At 39.8% G+C, this 17,475-nt stretch overlaps 1 protein-coding gene across 1 annotated transcript in view; it reads left to right on the top strand.

Annotated features, from left to right (window-relative positions):
- The first annotated feature begins 7,904 nt into the window (after positions 1 to 7,904).
- Positions 7,905 to 17,475, top strand: part of MTPN (myotrophin) — a 75,930-nt gene continuing 66,359 nt past the window's right edge. The window contains exon 1 of the mRNA XM_068972645.1: positions 7,905 to 8,033. Within this exon, the coding sequence (XP_068828746.1) occupies positions 7,962 to 8,033 (72 nt within the window). The 5' untranslated portion in view covers positions 7,905 to 7,961. The remainder of the gene's footprint in view (positions 8,034 to 17,475) is intronic.

The following is a 17,475-nucleotide window of genomic DNA, read 5'->3' as shown; positions in this document are numbered from 1 at the left end:
CTGTATATCTGAGGTTATTGATATTTCTCTTAGCAATCTTGATTCCAGCTTATGCTTCCTCCAGCCCAGTGTTTCTCATGATGTACTCTGCATTTAAGTTAATTAAGCAGGGTGACAATATACAGCCTTAACGTACTCCTTTCCCAATCTGGAACCAGTCCGTTGTTCCCTGTCCAGTTCTAACTGTTGCTTCTTGACCTGCATACAGGTTTCTTGGGAGGCAGGTAAGGTGATCTGGTATTCCTATCTCTTGAAGAATTTTCCACATTTTTTTGTGATCCACACAGTCGAAGGCTTTAGCATAGTCAACGAAGCAGAAGTAGATGTTTTTCTGGAATTCTCTAGCTTTTTTCTGTGATGTTGGCAATTTGATCTCTGGTTCCTCTGCCTTTTAAAATCCAGTTTGTACATCTGGAAGTTCTCATTCACGTACTATTGAAGCCTGGCATGGAGAATTTTGAGTATTACTTTGCTATCATGTGAAATGAGAGCAATTGTGCGGTAGTGTGAACATTCTTTGGCATTTCAATGAAAACTGACCTTTTCCGATCCTGAACATAAAGAATAAGTCCTCAGGTTTTGAGCAGTTTTCTCAAACTACCTCCTGACCACAGAAAGCTGAGGACCAAGGGTCATTTTAAGTTTTGCTTACAGTTTCTTTTAGCACTCACTGGTAGAAATTTTGGCACTACCCTAAAAATTTTAGTCATCTTCTTTATTTGATTCAAGTCATCTGAGACACAGATTTTTATTTTATATCTCTCTTGTGGGTAGCTTGAGCCCATGAGGCTTTGTTAACAGGAAGACCTGGGCCAGTGTATCCAACTTACTGGGCACCACTTTAATCCACTCAGAGGTTTAGTCATGAATGTGACAGGCATATCCTTGATCTGATCCTTGACATAAGACTGAGTTCTAATTAGCCTTTGTTGCTCATCTCATTTAAAGATGAGAATCATTTGTATCTTCCAACAGTGCAAGTTTCCAAATTTTTGGATTCTTTATAATCTCTTCCATTTCTAACTATAAACTCAACAATTACTCTCTGATTCGTTTTTCCTATAATGTCTTATGTAATCAATAATTACAAACATTCAAATGTACCTAACAAACATATACAGAATATTCTATCCGACAGTATCAGAATACACATTCTTCTCGAGTGTACATGGAGTATTTTTTAGGATAGAACGTATGAAAGTGTTAGTCACTCAGTCATGTCCAACTCTGTGTGACCCCATGGACTGTCGCCCACCAGGCTCCTCTGTCCATGGGATTTCCCAGGCAAGAATACTGGGGTGCCTCACCATTTCCTTCTCCAGGGGCTCTTCCCAACCTGGGTTTCCCACATTGCAGGCAGAGTCTTTACCATATGTAAAGGGGAAGAAGCCCTTACGTAAGGCAACAAAACAAGTCTCAAAAAATTCAAGATAGAAATTATATCATGTATCTTTTCTAACCACAGTGGCATGAAACTGGTAACAGGAGGAAAGCTAGAAAATTCACAAATATGTGGAAATATTTTTCATTAACTTGTTTATTTTAATTGGAGGATAATTTCTTCACAATACTGTGAAGGTTTTTGCCATACATCAACATGAATCAGCCATCAGAATACATATATTCCCCCTAAAATATGTGGAAATTAAACAACACAATTCTGAACAACCAGTGGATCAAAGAAGAAATCAAAAAGGAAATTTAAAATATCTTAAAACCAATGAAAATGGAAACACAACATACCACAACTTATGGGATATAGCAAAGCAGTTATATGGAGGGCATTATGCAAGGTGAAATGAGTCAGACGGAGAAAGACAAATACTGTATGGTCTCATTTAAATGTGGAACCTGAAAAATCCAAACCCACAGAAATAGTAGATAGGTGGTTACCAGAGGCTGTGAGGTGGGGGAAATGGGTGAAAATGGTCAAAGAGTACCAAATGCCAGTTACAAGATGAATAAGTTGTGGAAAATCTAATGTACAGCATGGTGATTATACTTAACAATACTGTTTTGTATACCTGAAAAATGCTGAGAGAGTAAATCTTCCAAATTCTCGCCACAAGAGAAAAAGTAACTATGAAGTGACGGTTGTGTTAACTATCCTTGTTGAGGCAATAATTTTGCAATATATACATATGAAATCATCATGCTGTATATCGTACACCTATTCAATGTTATGTCAATTATATCACAGTAAAGCTGGAAAGAAAATAAATAAAAACATGTCCTTCACCTCCCCAGCACCCCACCCCACCCTCACCAGGCAACACATAAAAATAGTTACCAACACATGCCACCAGCTTTCCATTTCCCATTCTCTTCCACCAGAGCCACAAGTTTACAGCATACATTCATTATCTGCCTTCCATGCCTCACCATGCTATCACAGGAGGTTGTTTTGCCAAATGTTTCTTTCCTGCGAATATGAATCACCATCCATATGGCTTCCAATATCACTTCCTTTGTTGTGTACCACCTAGTCCCAAAATCAATGCCATCTATTGAAGATTTTTGTTCTAGTAATAGCCCACCACTGTCAGTCGAGATTGACTCAGTGTTGCTGCAGTCATAAACACCACAATCTCAGTGGCTTGAAACAATGAAAGTTTAATTACTATTTTATTCATTATGGGGTGGCAGGGGAATTCTGCTCATTGCGGTCGCTCAGGAACACGGCTGACTGCAGCCACTGTTTCTAATGTTGCTGGTTGCTGCAGGAGAGAGAAAAGGGCCCTCTGAAGGGTCTTGCATTGGCAAGCCTGGAAGTGACTCATGTTACTTCTGCTCATAACTAATAGGCCAAAATAAGTTACATGACATTATCCAACCACAAGGAAGCCAGGAAGAGCAATTCTCTCTTGTGCCTGGGATGCCAGACGAAAGGAAAAATTGCTGAATGCCTGCCAAAACAGGTAACCAAAAAGCAATGAATATATTTGTGATAAGTGAGCTAAATTTTAAAAGAAAAAGTAGGTTATAGGCTAGACACAATTGAGGGGCCTATTTAAAGTGAATAGTGTGGGAGGCCTCTCTGAAGAAGTCACATTTGCGTTGAGACCTCCAAGTGAGCATGAATTAAGAGAACATTCCAGACAGGAAGCAACAAGCTTAACAGCCCTAGGGTGGAATAGGCTTGATTTTTACTGAAACTGCCAGAAGATGAGATCTATGAGAAACAAAAAAGTAAAGGGATGTGAGGGGAGTGTTATGGATGGGAGAAACCATCAGGGTCAAATCACAGAGGACCCTGAATGCCACAGCAAATAAATAGAATTTATTCTAAAATGCAATAGAAAGTCATTGAAAGGTCTTAAGATAAATACATGTTTGATTTATGTTTAAAAAAAGTAACTGGCTCTGTGGTAAATTACTCGGAAAAGGGTGAGAGTGAAAATGGGCATGCCAGCTGGGATGCAATTGTAGCAGTGAAGAGATGACAGGGTTAGGAAGGGCCATAGCGGGGTAGTCAGCAGGGAAGATGCCAAGAAGTGAACCACTTAAGATATATTTTGCAGAGCTTACTGATGGATGAAATAAAAGAAAAGTTGGGAGTGGCAGGAGTTGTCTATGACTTGCATTGTCAAGGATGAACAAAGCAGGACATTAGTTAATGTGGTAAGGACAGATTTTTATTAGTAATAACTACTGCTGTAAGGAAAAAAGACTCCAACATGAACTGAACAAAACTTCAATCTGTACAGAGATGAATAGGTGTTTTAAAGGAAGAATGAAGGAAAGGTGGGGGAGTCAAGTCAGGGAAGTAAAAAATTACAAAACTTAGTTAGTGTCAATGTGTCTGAGTCTTTCAATCCCATGCACTGTAGCCCGCCAGGCTCCTCTGTCCATGGAATTTCCCAGGGAAGGATACTGGAGTGGGTAGCCATTAGGAGGGCATGACAACCCATTCCAGTATTCATGCCTGGAGAATCCCAAGGACAGAGGAGACTGGCGGGCTACAGTCCTTAGGGATACAAAGAGTCAGACTCAACTGAAGAGACTTAGCACACATGGACGCAGTCAGTTTTGATGCATTAGGCCTGCTGTGTCTGCTAGTGGTGATGACTGGAGTTAGGATTCTACCCTCCTGTAGAAGCTGGGAGAGAGAGGTCCCAGTCTTGGGTGTTGACTGGAATAAACAGGGGCTTTGGCACCCTTGAATTTTCTCATGCAGGCACTTTAAGAGGACTGGGATTATTTTAGGATGTGGCCTCGAGAGGACCTATGTTCCTGTTTGTTCGAGTCTTTATAGACAGAGGTTGAAGCCTACTCAAGAGGGCTAATAGGAGTCTGACTATAGTTTAGTCGAGGAGAGAAAATTTGTTGCTATGTTTTTGGTTTTAGTGGCAGAGTGCTTGGTGATGTCATTCACAGAGAAGGGATGGTCTAGGGGACAACTAAATTTAGAATACCGAAGAGACCAAATCCTATTTTTGACACATTAAGTCTGAAACATTCAAATGAGTAAAAAGTTAAACATCAGAATGGATCACATAAGAGAAGTCTGGGCTAGAGATATAAATCAAGAGGTTTCAGCAGGATGTAACTCAGATCACACAGGTGGGAGTTAAAAAAGTCATAGGAACTTTAGGAGTTACCCAACAAACTCATCCTTGAGATTTGTTTCCAGAAATGTATCATCGTTAGGTATGTGAAATTGTATTTCTAATCGTCAGAAAGGAAAATTAACAGAATAACAATCAAGGTAGCTATTAAATATTTGGAGATTTTTTTCTATTTTTCTTTTGGTTTGAATCCTATCCCTATTTGCTATTGCTAAATCATAGGGCTTCCCAGGTGGTGTGAGTGGTAAAGAACCCACCTGCCAACTCAGGAGAGGTGGGTTCTATCCCTTGTTTGGGAAGATCCCTTGGAGGAGGGTACGGCAACCCACTCCAGTATTCATGCCTGGAGAATCCCATGGACAGAGGAGCCTGGCAGGCCACAGGCCATGGGGTTACAAAGAGTTGGACACAACTGAAGCGATTTAGCCACACACGCACAAATCATAGGTAATATATATGCATGTATTGAACACTGTTCTCATACCCACTTAACATACATGGAAAACTGTACAAAGAAGGGTTAAATAACTTGCCTGAGGTGACACAAAATTAATATAATTTGGGTCCTTTATTAAAACTAAGCATTCTGGTTCTAGTCTGTTTTCTGATCCCCTATTCTCTACAGCAAGCCTAGAAAAGTAGCTTGGTTTATCATTTATCAGTTTCAGTTCAGTTCAGTCACTCAGTCCGACTCTTTGCAACCCCATGAACCACAGTACGCCATGCCTCCCTGTCCATCTCCAACTCCTGGAGTTCACCCAAACTCATGTCCATTGAGTCGGTGATGCCATCCAACCATCTCATCCTCTGTTGTCCCCTTCTCTTCCTGCCTTCAATCTTTCCCAGCATCAGGGTCTTTTCCAATGAGTCAGCTCTTTGCATCATGTGGCCAAAGTATTGGAGTTTCACCTTCAACATCAGTCCTTCCAATGAATACCCAGGACTGATCTCCTTTAGGATGGACTGGTTGGATCTCTTTGCAGTCCAAGGGACTCTCAAGAGTCTTCTCCAACACCACAGTTCAAAAGCATCAATTCTTTGGTGCTCAGCTTTCTTTGTAACACAACTCTCACATCCATACATGCCCACTGGAAAAACCATAGCCTTGATTAGATGGACCTTTGTTGACAAAGTAATGTCTCTGCTTTTCAATATGCTGTCTAGGTTGGTCATAACTTTCCTTCCAAGGAGTAAGTGTCTTTTAATTTCATGGCTGCAGTCACCATCTGCAGTGATTTTGGAGCCCAGAAAAATAGCCACTGTTTCCACTCTTTCCCCATCTATTTGCCATGAAGTGATGGGACTGGATGCCATGATCTTAGTTTTCTGAATGTTGAGCTTTAAGCCAACTTTTTTACTCTCCTCTTTCACTTTCATCAAGAGGTTCTTTAGTTCTTCTTCACTTTCTGCCATAAGGGTGGTGTCATCTGCATATCTGAGGTTATTGTTATTTCTCCTGGCAATCTTGATTCCAGCTTGTGCTTCCTCCAGCCCAGCATTTCTCATGATGTACTCTGCATATAACTTAAATAAGCAGGGTGACAATGGGTCATAAATAATAGACTATACATATATATGTATAATATAATAGACTATATATAAATATATAGACTATATAAAATATATAATATAGTCTTGTATTATATATAATATATAGACTATTATATATATTGTATATATAATAGACCATATATATATACACATATAATTGTTCCAATAAGAGTTTTTATTGTCTCTCTCTGTGTTGGTATGTGCACGCCTGGATCATTAGGGTTAAAGCACAATTCACCTAGCGGCTGTGCCCCAGGTTATTAGAGTCAGTCTCTAGGAAAAGTGGAACCGGTTTTGCTAGAACGGTCCTGAAGCATCAAAGCAAAAAACAAAAATTCTTAAAACAATTTTTTTTTTAAATACAAATTGCAGCGGTCATCAAACTAAGGCATCAAACTAAGGTCTTAAGTCTCTGGACAGCATTTGCCGGTTAGGGAGATGAGTCAATTTTCCCTCCACAGAACATTATGTGTAGTATTTACACACAGCATTCACTTTGTTGTCTTGAGTATAGAAGAGTTCCTTGAGGGCAGGAATTGTTTTATGCCACCTTTTTTTTTTTTTTTTATCTCCTTGGAAGAAAAGTTATGACCAACCAAGACAGCTTATTAAAAAGCAGAGGCATTAATTTGCCAACAAAGGTCCATCTAGTCAAAGCTATGGTTTTTCAGTACTCATGAATGGATCTGAGAGTTGTACTATAAAGAAAGCTGAGCGCAGAAGAATCCATGCTTTTGAACTGCGGTGTTGGAGAAGACTCTTGAGAGTCCCTTGGACTGCAAGGAGATCCAACCAGTCCATCCCAAAGGAAATCAGTCCTCAATATTCATTGGAAGAACTGATGCTGAAGCTGAAACTCCAATACTTTGGCCACGTGATGCGAAGAACTGACTCATTTTAAAAAACCCTGCTGCTGGGAAAGATTGAAGGCAGGAGGAGAAGGGGACGACAGAGGATGAAATGGCTGGAGGGCATCACCGACTCAATGGACATGAGTTTGAATAAGCTCTGGGAGTTGGAGATGGACAGGGAGGCCTGGCGTGCTGCAGTCCATGGAGTCGCAAAGAGTCCGACGCGACGGAGCAACTGAACTGAAGCTTTTTTTTTTTTAAAGCATATTCTCTGTGCCTAGCGGAGCCTGACATGTAGTAGGAGCCCAAGGATGCTCGATAGTGGAGGAAGGAAAGGAAAGAGCAAGGAAGGGAAGGAAGGAGGGAAGGAGGGGAAAGAAAAGGGAAGGAATTCAATTTCTACTGAACACTTAGAAGGTGAGCAGGGTGCGCTCCAACATTATGAGTTGTTACTTTAAGTTTTTCCCATTCACGCTGCTCAGTTCCTCCACTAGCGCTCTGGCCCTTCTCGACCTCCAACCCAGCTGTCTGGTCTCCCACACATGCCCACTACTCCCCGACCCGCGTTCGCCCGGCGGCTCAGTCACTGCGTCTGCGCACGCGGAGCGCACCGCCGCCCGCCTTCGGGGCGGGGTCCCGAGCAGGGCGTTCCGCCGCGGGGAAGAGGAAGAGGAAGTTGGGGGACGGCCCTAGCCGGGAGTGAACCGGAAGTGCAAGCGCTCCTGCTGCTTTTCGGCCAGGCGGAACCTGCTCTGCTGGGCCCGGTGGCCGCAAAAAAAAAAAAAAAAAAAAAAAAAACCAACTTCTTTCTCCCGCCCTAACGGTCGCCGCGGCCAACTGCCTCGCCCGCCTGGCCGCCTACCCCGCCTTCTCTTCTGTGCGGCTACCGCGCGGCCCTGTGTCCCTCTCGCCCGGCGGGATCCGCTTGCCGCTGCCACCGCCTCCTCGTCTTGCTGTCCGGCCAGCCGGCCCGCCCCGCCCTGCTGCAGTGATGTGCGACAAGGAGTTCATGTGGGCCCTGAAAAACGGAGACCTGGATGAGGTGAAAGACTATGTGGCCAAGGTAAGTGGGGGGAATGAGTGGAGTCGGCGAGAGCACGGAGGTGGGATGGAGAGGAGGCCGAGGAAGCGGGGGCGACCTCCTGGATGGAGGTGGCGCGGAGAGAGTGGGAGGCCGGGAGCGTCTAAAGCCGAAAACTGGGTCCACAGGAAACGGTCGCGTTCTGGGTCCGATAACTGCCGTGATGACACAGGGTCTTGCCTTCCTGGCTTCTCGGGGGAGGGGAGAGTGGGTGACCAGCTCTTCTAGAGTCGCTTAAGAGCACTGAGGACTTGAGTTCGGCCCTGTTCGACGCCAGCATTACTTCCAATCTTTGGATGAGGTAATTCTCCATCTTGGACCTGCCCACTAATGAACGAAGTAACTTAAGTGATTAGAACCAGAGTAACGTTTTCTGTTTAACTTTGGGTCTGTTATGAATTTAAAGTATTCCTTGACCGTGAAAGAAAAAAAGGAGTACCGAAAATAGTAGTAGTTAAAATTCTGAAACTTGGTGTCACTTCACTGTGAACTCTTAACTTTGGGTGTGGCCTCTTTTCCTCTCCCCCGCTGCAACGAATAACTTAATTTGCTTCCAGTGGTCAAGTTGTCAGTTAGCATCTGGGAGTGTTTATGATACTTGAGCAGTTTTCAAACCAGCGGGTTAACTTCAGTGATTACATCTTTCTCCTAGATTCCATCAGAAGTGCTTACATGTGTAATAAAAAGTAATGTAGTTTAGTCACAGTACATTTAGAGGGAAAATCATGATGAAGAAAGCTAATCTCAAACCTAAACCCAAATGTGAATCCATGTTGTGATGGAGTGGTAAACTTAAAATTCCAACGGCCTGCCTTTGGACCCTGAAATTACCCCTGGTGTAATTATGAGAGAACTTATATGTGATTCTAATATGGTGGTGATCTAAAAAGAAATCTTCCAAAATAAAATAGGACTTTATTACATAAATATGGAGCACATGTTGTTTCTGAAATGTGTAACTTTGTGATACGATCATGGAGGGCATCTTGCTCAACTTCTAAAAGCTTGAGAATCTGATCCAGCTTCTAGTTCTTCAAAGGCTGTGACCACTGGTATATGATGCTGTGTTTCTGCTTCACAGTGGACTGTTAGAAGCAAGTAAGCAAAAGCAGAGTTTCTTAAAACTTACAGGGTTGTGCAGGGCAAGCTACTGTTAGTTTTTACTCTGTTTAATACCATTACAATCTAGACTTTGTGCATGCAGATTATCTTCTTAGTCCTTTGAGGTGGATTTTTAGGATACTGTTAACTGCCTTCAGCTAGTGGGAGTCTGAAACCAGTCTTCTTGGATGTTTCAATGTAAGGTTAAAGGAAAGAAGTTACTTGGAACTTTTCATGGTATAATTCCAGTGGTGAGACACTGCATGCAGTACTCTGGAAGTGAGTGGCCTTGTTTTTCTGCTAAAGGTGGCACCTAGTTTATTTTATATTCTTGAGATTTGAAAAGTTAAGGACTGAGCTTGCAGCTTCAAAAATAACATGCTTTACATAGTGTCTTCCAGTTAGATTATCCTTGTGCGTCTTGTGAAGTAAATCTTTGTATTAGTCCCATTTTACAGATAAGATTACTGAGGTACAGGGTGCATAAGGGGGAAAAAAAATCTAGTTACAGAGATAACAAAGGAAGGCAGAACTAAACTGCTGACTCCCAGACTTAGACTCCTTCACTGCTCCATGCAGTCTCACAGTCTAAACTGTAATTGTGAAAATTTATGATACCAAGATCTCTAGCAGGACATTTCCAAGGTCCACATCCAGGCAGATTATGCAGTTTTCAGTCACACAAAAACATTTGTGTAAAAATAAGTGCTAGTAACAATGGATTGATTTGTTTTTGGTTTTTAAGTTAGGTCATTCTATTCCATTTAATTTTGATTTTTCCCTAATACAACCATACTGCCTACACTCATTAACAAAAAAGATGTGCTTAAGAGGGAAGGGTAGACATCAAAAGAAAGTATTAAGAACTGATTTATCCAAAAAAGTAATTCTTTGAACAGATCATGGAGCTTTTTCTTTTCTTAGTGTTTATCGAGTAAAAACTAAGAGACTGTTGAGTCTCTTAAAATATCTTTTGCTTTGTTAATGAAAAATGATAAAACAGCCAGAAACTAGCCCTCCATTTTTCACTGACTGAGCTCTCCTGTTGTGCCTTTTTATATTTCAAGTCCTCCTAACATGGTTTCTTCTGCCCAGCTTCCATCTTCCCTGCTTATTCATAGATTTACCTTTTTCATCTGGTGGGCAGTCATTATTATTTTCTAAGTTTATGTGATCTGCATTTATCTGAGTTGTGTACAAAGAAAGTACATAAAGAAACATGTTCTCTAGTTTTCCTTCTAAGGGGTGAGAATCTTTAAAATACTCTTTCTGAGTACACCTGTGAAGATCTCTCACATTGTTAATGTATAAGAATGGACCTGTAGGTGAAGCAGTTTAGTATTTTTCCTTAAAATTAATGTTTTAAAAAGCAATAATTGTACTTTTCTACTGACTTCAAAGTCTGGAGTATGGATAGGCATAAATTGTTGGCTTGGGGTGAATTCTCGAATTCTGAAAAATAAATTCAAAGTTCCAAAACCATTGAAAATTATATGTTCCTAAATGAAAAAAGCAACATATAAAGAAAAACAGATTATTCCATGTTACATGCTTATCTGAATCATCATTAAAACAGTATCTGAAGCAGTTTGGTTTCTTGACTATAAGAAATTAAATATAAAGACTATATTAATTCTTCCATTTTTGTTGGGTACCGTGCAGGCCCCCAACACTTTGCTAATTTTGGCATGATAGTGATGCTCAGAAAACTTAGACATTAATGTTCAGCTGACCTCTGGAAAAAGCATTCATACTGATAAGGTAGCATGTAGATTAAAAGTAACATCTCACATGTAACAGTTTGTTCAATTGGAAAACAAGTGAAAGACACAAAGTAGGATATTCATCAGCAGTGGTAGTAGTATTCACCATTTTCAATCTGTGTGATTCATCTGAATGCCTTTTTTTTGCCTTCCATTTCTGCCTTTATGTTAATTTCTCCCATTGGTGTTAACTCAGCCTTCATTTGCACTCCAGACTTAGTAAATAACTGCATTCAGATAAATCCTGAATGTTTCTATTTTTCTTGTCCACCTTCTAATGACTTCATGACCCACCCATTTGCCCAAACTAGAAATTGGGGAATTTCCCCAAATTTTTGAGTGGTATCAAGACTACCTTATTTCTTAGTTCCTTTCTCTTAACATCGTCACTTGAAATTAACTGCTACTTGACCACCTGGACTGTATTTTCCTTGACTGTAGTTTCTCTCTCGTCCCTGGTCAGCTGGAACGTCTCAGCTGGAGGAATCTCTATGTAATAGGAATCTGAGCGTCTTTTTCAGCCATCCTCCTTCATTACTCTTACACTTTTGTGATTCCCCATTATTTATTTTTAAAAGGGCCAACTCCTCCTTGGTTTGGCATCCCAGATCATGAAGATCTGGCCTATGCTGGCCTTTTTAAACTCTCCTCTTTACACGTCCTCTGTTCCAGACCTCACCAAGCTGTTTCTTACTTGTATATTTTCTTCACCTGTGATCTTTCATCCTTCCTGACCAAGTCAGTTCACCGCAGTGCCTAAGTCCTACCTGGTGATCTATTAATCCTCTTAGCTTAACTATCACCTCCTCCAGAAAGGCATTTTGACTTCAAATGGAGTGCTGCTTCTACTGTTTCACTTACCAAATTGCTATGATTTTGTTAGTGTGTCTGTCTTTAATTAAAGGCTGTGAGCCTCTGGAGGATAGTTACATTATCCTTTTTCATCTTTGTATCTCCAGTATGGTGCCAAGGAATCTCACATATTAAAAGCATATGTTCCAAATAAATCCTTTATATTCTTAAGTTCACTGTAGTTTTAATATCCTGCATTAGTTATGTAATAATAATTATTGACAAGATGACTTATTTTGGCAGGTACTGGAAAGTAAGATTTGGCAGGTACTGTAAGATTTTTACCTCAATTTTTATTTGCCTTTTACCACAGCATTTCAGTGTAGATAATTGCATTCCCATTTTAAAGATTAGGAAATTGAAGCTAAAGAGAAGTAATTTGACAAGGTCACAAAATAAATAGCATACCTGGGATTTAAACACAGAGCTGTCTTTACAGCCCATATATTTTTCACTGGATCGGTCTGTCATGAAATGGTTATCTGGCTTCTTAGCTCACAGTAACTTACTTAGCATGAGCACCGTAGGAAGATGAGAAAGGGGCTTGCAAGAGGCAAGCACAAGTTATTTGATTATGAATAAGGCAATGGCATTCCACTCCAGTACTCTTGCCTGGAAAATCCCGTGGATGGAGGAGCCTGGTAGGCTGCAGTTCATGGGGTCACGAAGAGTCGGACACGACTGAGCGACTTCACTTTCACTTTTCACTTTCATGCATTGGAGAAGGCAATGGCAACCCACTCCAGTGTTCTTGCCTGGAGACTCTCAGGGACGGGGGAGCCTGGTGGGCTGCCGTCTATGGGGTCGCACAGAGTCGGACACGACTGACGCAACTTAGCAGCAGCAGCAAGGATATAGTAAAACGGCTATAGTTTTTTAAAATTTTAGCTGTTTCCTTTTAAAATTGTTACATTTGGAAATAATTAGCATGGAGACTTCTCTATAAACTTTAAGTCTTGTCAGGTGCTGTCTTCTCAAAAGTGTTCCTAAAGAAACTGATAGCTTCTGGAAATGTGTGCGTGCACGTGGGCATGTTCAGTTGTGTCCGACTTTGCTACCCCGTAGACTGTAGCCCGCCAGGCTCCTCTATCCATGGAATTTTCCAGGCAAGAATACTGGGGTAGGTTGCCATTTCCTACTCCAGGGGATTTTCCTGACCAGGGATCTAACCTGCATCTCTTGCATTTCCTGCATTGGCAGGCAGATTCTTTATTGCTCTGCTGCCTGTGAAGCCCTCATAGTCATACATAATCTTATCATTTGTATTAATAATTATCCTATGGAAAAAGTTAAGTTGTGTCTGTTTGCTTTAAGAAGAAACAAAAGTTAACTGAGGTATTGAGATTTCTATTCAGAATGGTTTAAACAAATGGCACTTTTTTCAAAAAGTATGTTCTTAAAACTTTATTTGAATACTGTGAAGCCATGTGGAAGTGTAACTGTTCTTATTTATCGCACCAACCCATGAACGCAGTTGATTTGTTAACCCAATATTAGAGGTTTTAGAGATGAAGAAACAAAGCCAAAGGTTAAACAACTTGCCCAAGGTCATAGAGCTCTTGATTGACAAAGCTGAGATTTTAAGTCAGTCTCTCTGACGTCAGAGCTTTTATTACGTAAGCATAACATTGACTTTCATTTTTCAGTGATGCTAGATAACTCAGGGATGATATATTATTGAGTATAATTAAGTATTAAAAATAATCACAGCAAGATGGTAATTATCCATTGAGACTACTTAGAGGTGAGCTTTGTGTTTAGTTTTGAGACTCCAGCTCTCAGGTGAACGCTTGTGAGTGGTATGGTAAGTAGTTACCTTAGACTCTCCAGCAGGTCTGATATATGTACTCTTGTTTACATGTGCTTCGGTTTCACTTGCTGTGAAACACTAGACATCAGGTCTCTAACTTCTTTTTCTCTGTGGTTTTCTTTCCCACTCCAGCCCCTTTCTAGTTACACCTGCCTTTGACATTCTGATAGGTTGAAAAGCAACAATTGTTCATCTTGTGAGAGAAAAGGATCTCTTGAACCTGAGGAAAAGTATCAACTCTAATCTTTAGAAATTGCATGACTTATTGGGATCATGTTTCACTTTCCTAATAAAATAGGCAATTGAAAAGAGGTCCTGATTCAAACTATCTTGCATATATCAGTTTTACATAGTTTCCTCTTTTTTGTTTCTTTTTTAAATTACCAGTTTGTTTCTTACAAAAATTTGTCACCGTGTTTAGGCCCTTTCTGCAGTAGGGCTTGTGACCCAGTCAGAAAGCCAGTAGGTCAGCTTGTGTAAAAAAGTGCCCTCAGTAGATACAGAATAGTTTAGATACTTTTCTGTGTGTCTCTTACTTTGAATTTAAAATGAGACGATCTTTTTTACTTTGCAGGAGGAGTGTTTACTCATATGTACATCAGCTATTTGTCATGTTTTGCTTTGAGAATCTAAACATTATACAAAACTAGGGCAAACAAGTAAAAGTGTAATAAAGCTGATTTAAACTTTAAAATAACATACTTATTATTTAAAGGATAAAGCTGTATTGATAGAATCATCAGTTCAGTTGCTCAGTCATGTCTGACTCTTTGCAACCCCATGGATTGCAGCATGCCAGGCCTTCCTGTTAATAAAATACAACAAAATACCCCTTGCCCGTTATCCCTACTGGAGTGTTTTTTTATTTAAAATAAAGATTTTATTAGGTTTTTTAAAGACAGAAAAGTATAAAAGACAACATTTGGTCTGTAATTCTGCTCTCTAGATAATTACTGTTAACTTTAACAAGTGAAATTAACTCAGGTACAGACTAGAAAATACAGCACCTGTGGCTCTCTGTGCCAGTACCTGTGAACTAAGTTAGCCATTCTTAACAGCTTCCTGTAAGTAATTCCAGAAAAACATTGGGAAACCCACTTACTCATCCATTTCCCCACTTTAAAAAATTTCTAGGCACACTTCTGCACTTTGCTTTTTTTTTAATTCCTTAATAATTTATCTTAGGTTCTACATGATTACCTTTATATATATAGAGAGAGAGACATGTTCGTATGTGTGTACACACCTTGACAGTTTCTGAGGCCATAGCTCTATGACCCTCCGAATGAGTTTTATCAACTTAGACGCAAGTAAGTAGCACACGAGACTGACCATTCCCTAATGACATTGCATTTTTGCTATTTGAATAGGTGATTTGCATTTCTTTAATGAGGAAATGAAACATCAGAACTTTTAGCATTTGTATTCATTTCCTCAGATTTCTTGTTTATACCTTTCTTTCATTTTTCTAGTAGGTAATCGGTCTGGTTTTTTAAATTGATTTGTATGAGCCTTTTATAAATTAAGTTAGTTTTTATCATACGTTTTGCAAGTGTTTTTCCCGGTTTGTCTCTTGGCTTTATCTTTTGTTGTTGTGTTCAGTTCAGTCGCTCAGTCATGTCCAACTCTTTGCGAGCCCATGAATCACAGCACGCCAGGCCTTCCTGTCCATCACCGACTCCCGGAGTTCACTCAAACTCATGTCCATCGAGTCGGTGATGCCATCCAGCCGTCTCATCCTTTTGGAATAAAATTCTGGCTAGCTTATTAACCTGATCACTTTCAGTGAGGTAGTTCACTGCTTAGAGCTTGAATTTCCTCAATTGGAGAAAGTGGGGATAATGATACCTACTTAATATATGTAAACTGTATACTATTTTCCCTGGATTATAGTGAGTGCCGATAAATATTAACCATTGTTATTAATAACAACCCAACATTTGTTTAGAAGTGAAACTACTCAAAGATCATCTAGTCTACCTTCCTCATTTTGTAAATGAGGAAAAATTAAGATATTAAAAGACTTGACTCAGATTATACTGCTAATTAGGATTAGGGCTTCAGTTCACTTTTTCTGTCCTGAACAGGTGCCTGTTTCACTGCATTGCACTGTTTTCTAATGAAGTGCTTTATATAGCTATTACCACTGTTATATTCTTTTTTTGTTCCACTCTATTTGCTTGGTAAATTTCTGCTTATTTTTAAAGTTTTTGTTTTGCATAACATTTCCTGTATTATTAATCTCTCTTTTAAGCCAGTGTAGTATGCTAATAATATAGAGCTTTCTTATCGTATTATGTTTTAACGTAGAGTTGCTTAAACTTAAGACTTATGGGCTTTTGGCTTGACTAACAAGTCATTGGATTTGAGTTTGAAAAACTGTGTGTGGCTTAAGAAACCCTTTCTCTGTGGAATATATCTCTTAAGTTTTGAATGTTCCAAGAGTTTTTTCTTAATGAATGGTTAAAAAAGCAAAGGTGCCAGGTATAGGAGTTTATCACTTGTTATTATTTAAGTATTTGACTAATGCCTTTCAAACTGAGAACACAGAGACTCCTCAAAATATTTCTGCAAGTCTCGATTTAATTTACAGTGTTGGTAGAGAGGCGTTTGTTTTCCTGGGGGTGGACCTTGCAGCCTTTGAGCCCCTTCCTATTTTTGAAGACTGTCCTGCTATGTATATGGCTTCCCTGGTGGCCCAGAGGGTAAAGCAGTCTGCCTGCAATGTGGGAGACCTGGGTTCGATCCCTGAGTCAGGAAGATCTCCTGGAGAAGGAAATGGCAACCCACTCAAGTATTCTTGCCTGGAGAATCCCATGGACAGAGGAGTCTGGTGTAGACTATAGTCCATGGGGTCGCAGAGTCAGACACAACTGAGCGACTTCATTTTCTTTTCTGCTATTTATATATAGTATGAATCTTGGTGAAATGCAAGGCCTAGCTCCCACTGCACAAGCAGAAAAGGACAAATAAATTGCTTTCTTATTGCCCAAAGTTTAGGAAATGGGCCATAACCCAAATATGGCTAATTGGATGCTTTTATCTGGAGCCAATACTCAGGCACAGGAAAAGATGAAGTGTCTGCAATAAAGCATCCAGTTTCCAAAAGGAGAAGTAGTGTCTGTTGTGGTATCTTTTCTCTACCCAGGTGGTTCGTGTCACAAATTTTGATTTTGATTTCTTGCCTTTAAGCCTCCTCACTTGGTTCCTACCCATTTCCTGAGTGTGGTTCTTCAAATGTCTCAGCAATTCTGAGAGCTGCTTTTAATATCTGTACGTTTCTGTTCATCAGTGTAAATTGGTTTCTGTTGCTTGCTGTTAAGAACCCTATATTAATTTTGCCTGCCTGTCTGCCCTGTTATGCTATATAGTTTTTGAAGTTAGAACTTATCTTTGTATTTCCAGTATTTATCACATTATCTCTTACCCACCTGTAGCTTAGTTAAATTTGAAGTATCTCCAACAATTGACCCTTCCTTTGTTTTTTCCAAAGTTTTTTTTTTAACCATATTCCTCTTTAAAACATATGTTCTTAGTATAAATATTTCTTCATTTCCTCACTTAAAGCTCAGTTTCAAACTACTCTATTCACCTTTTCCTTATTACTATAATAGTTGTGAAAAACAATAGTAATGATAGCAGTTGTATAGGTATAAAACTAACTTCCACTTATAACCTCTTATGACAATCATTTTAGAATTTCAGTTAAGTATTTTCAAATTCTTAATTTCACTACAGAATTATTTACAATAGGCAAGATATGGAAGCAGTCTAAGCATCCATCAGTAGAAGAATGAAGCATGTGCCATGTGTATATATGAAGGAATATTACTCAGCCGTAAAAAGAGAATGAAATAATGTCATTTGCAGCAACATGGATTGACCCAGAGATTATCAT

The sequence above is a fragment of the Capricornis sumatraensis genome, chromosome 5 (genome assembly GCF_032405125.1).
Source record: "Capricornis sumatraensis isolate serow.1 chromosome 5, serow.2, whole genome shotgun sequence".
Lineage (NCBI taxonomy): Eukaryota > Metazoa > Chordata > Mammalia > Artiodactyla > Bovidae > Capricornis > Capricornis sumatraensis.
Note: the sequence above shows the minus strand (reverse complement) of the source record. Positions and strands in the feature narration are given on the sequence as shown.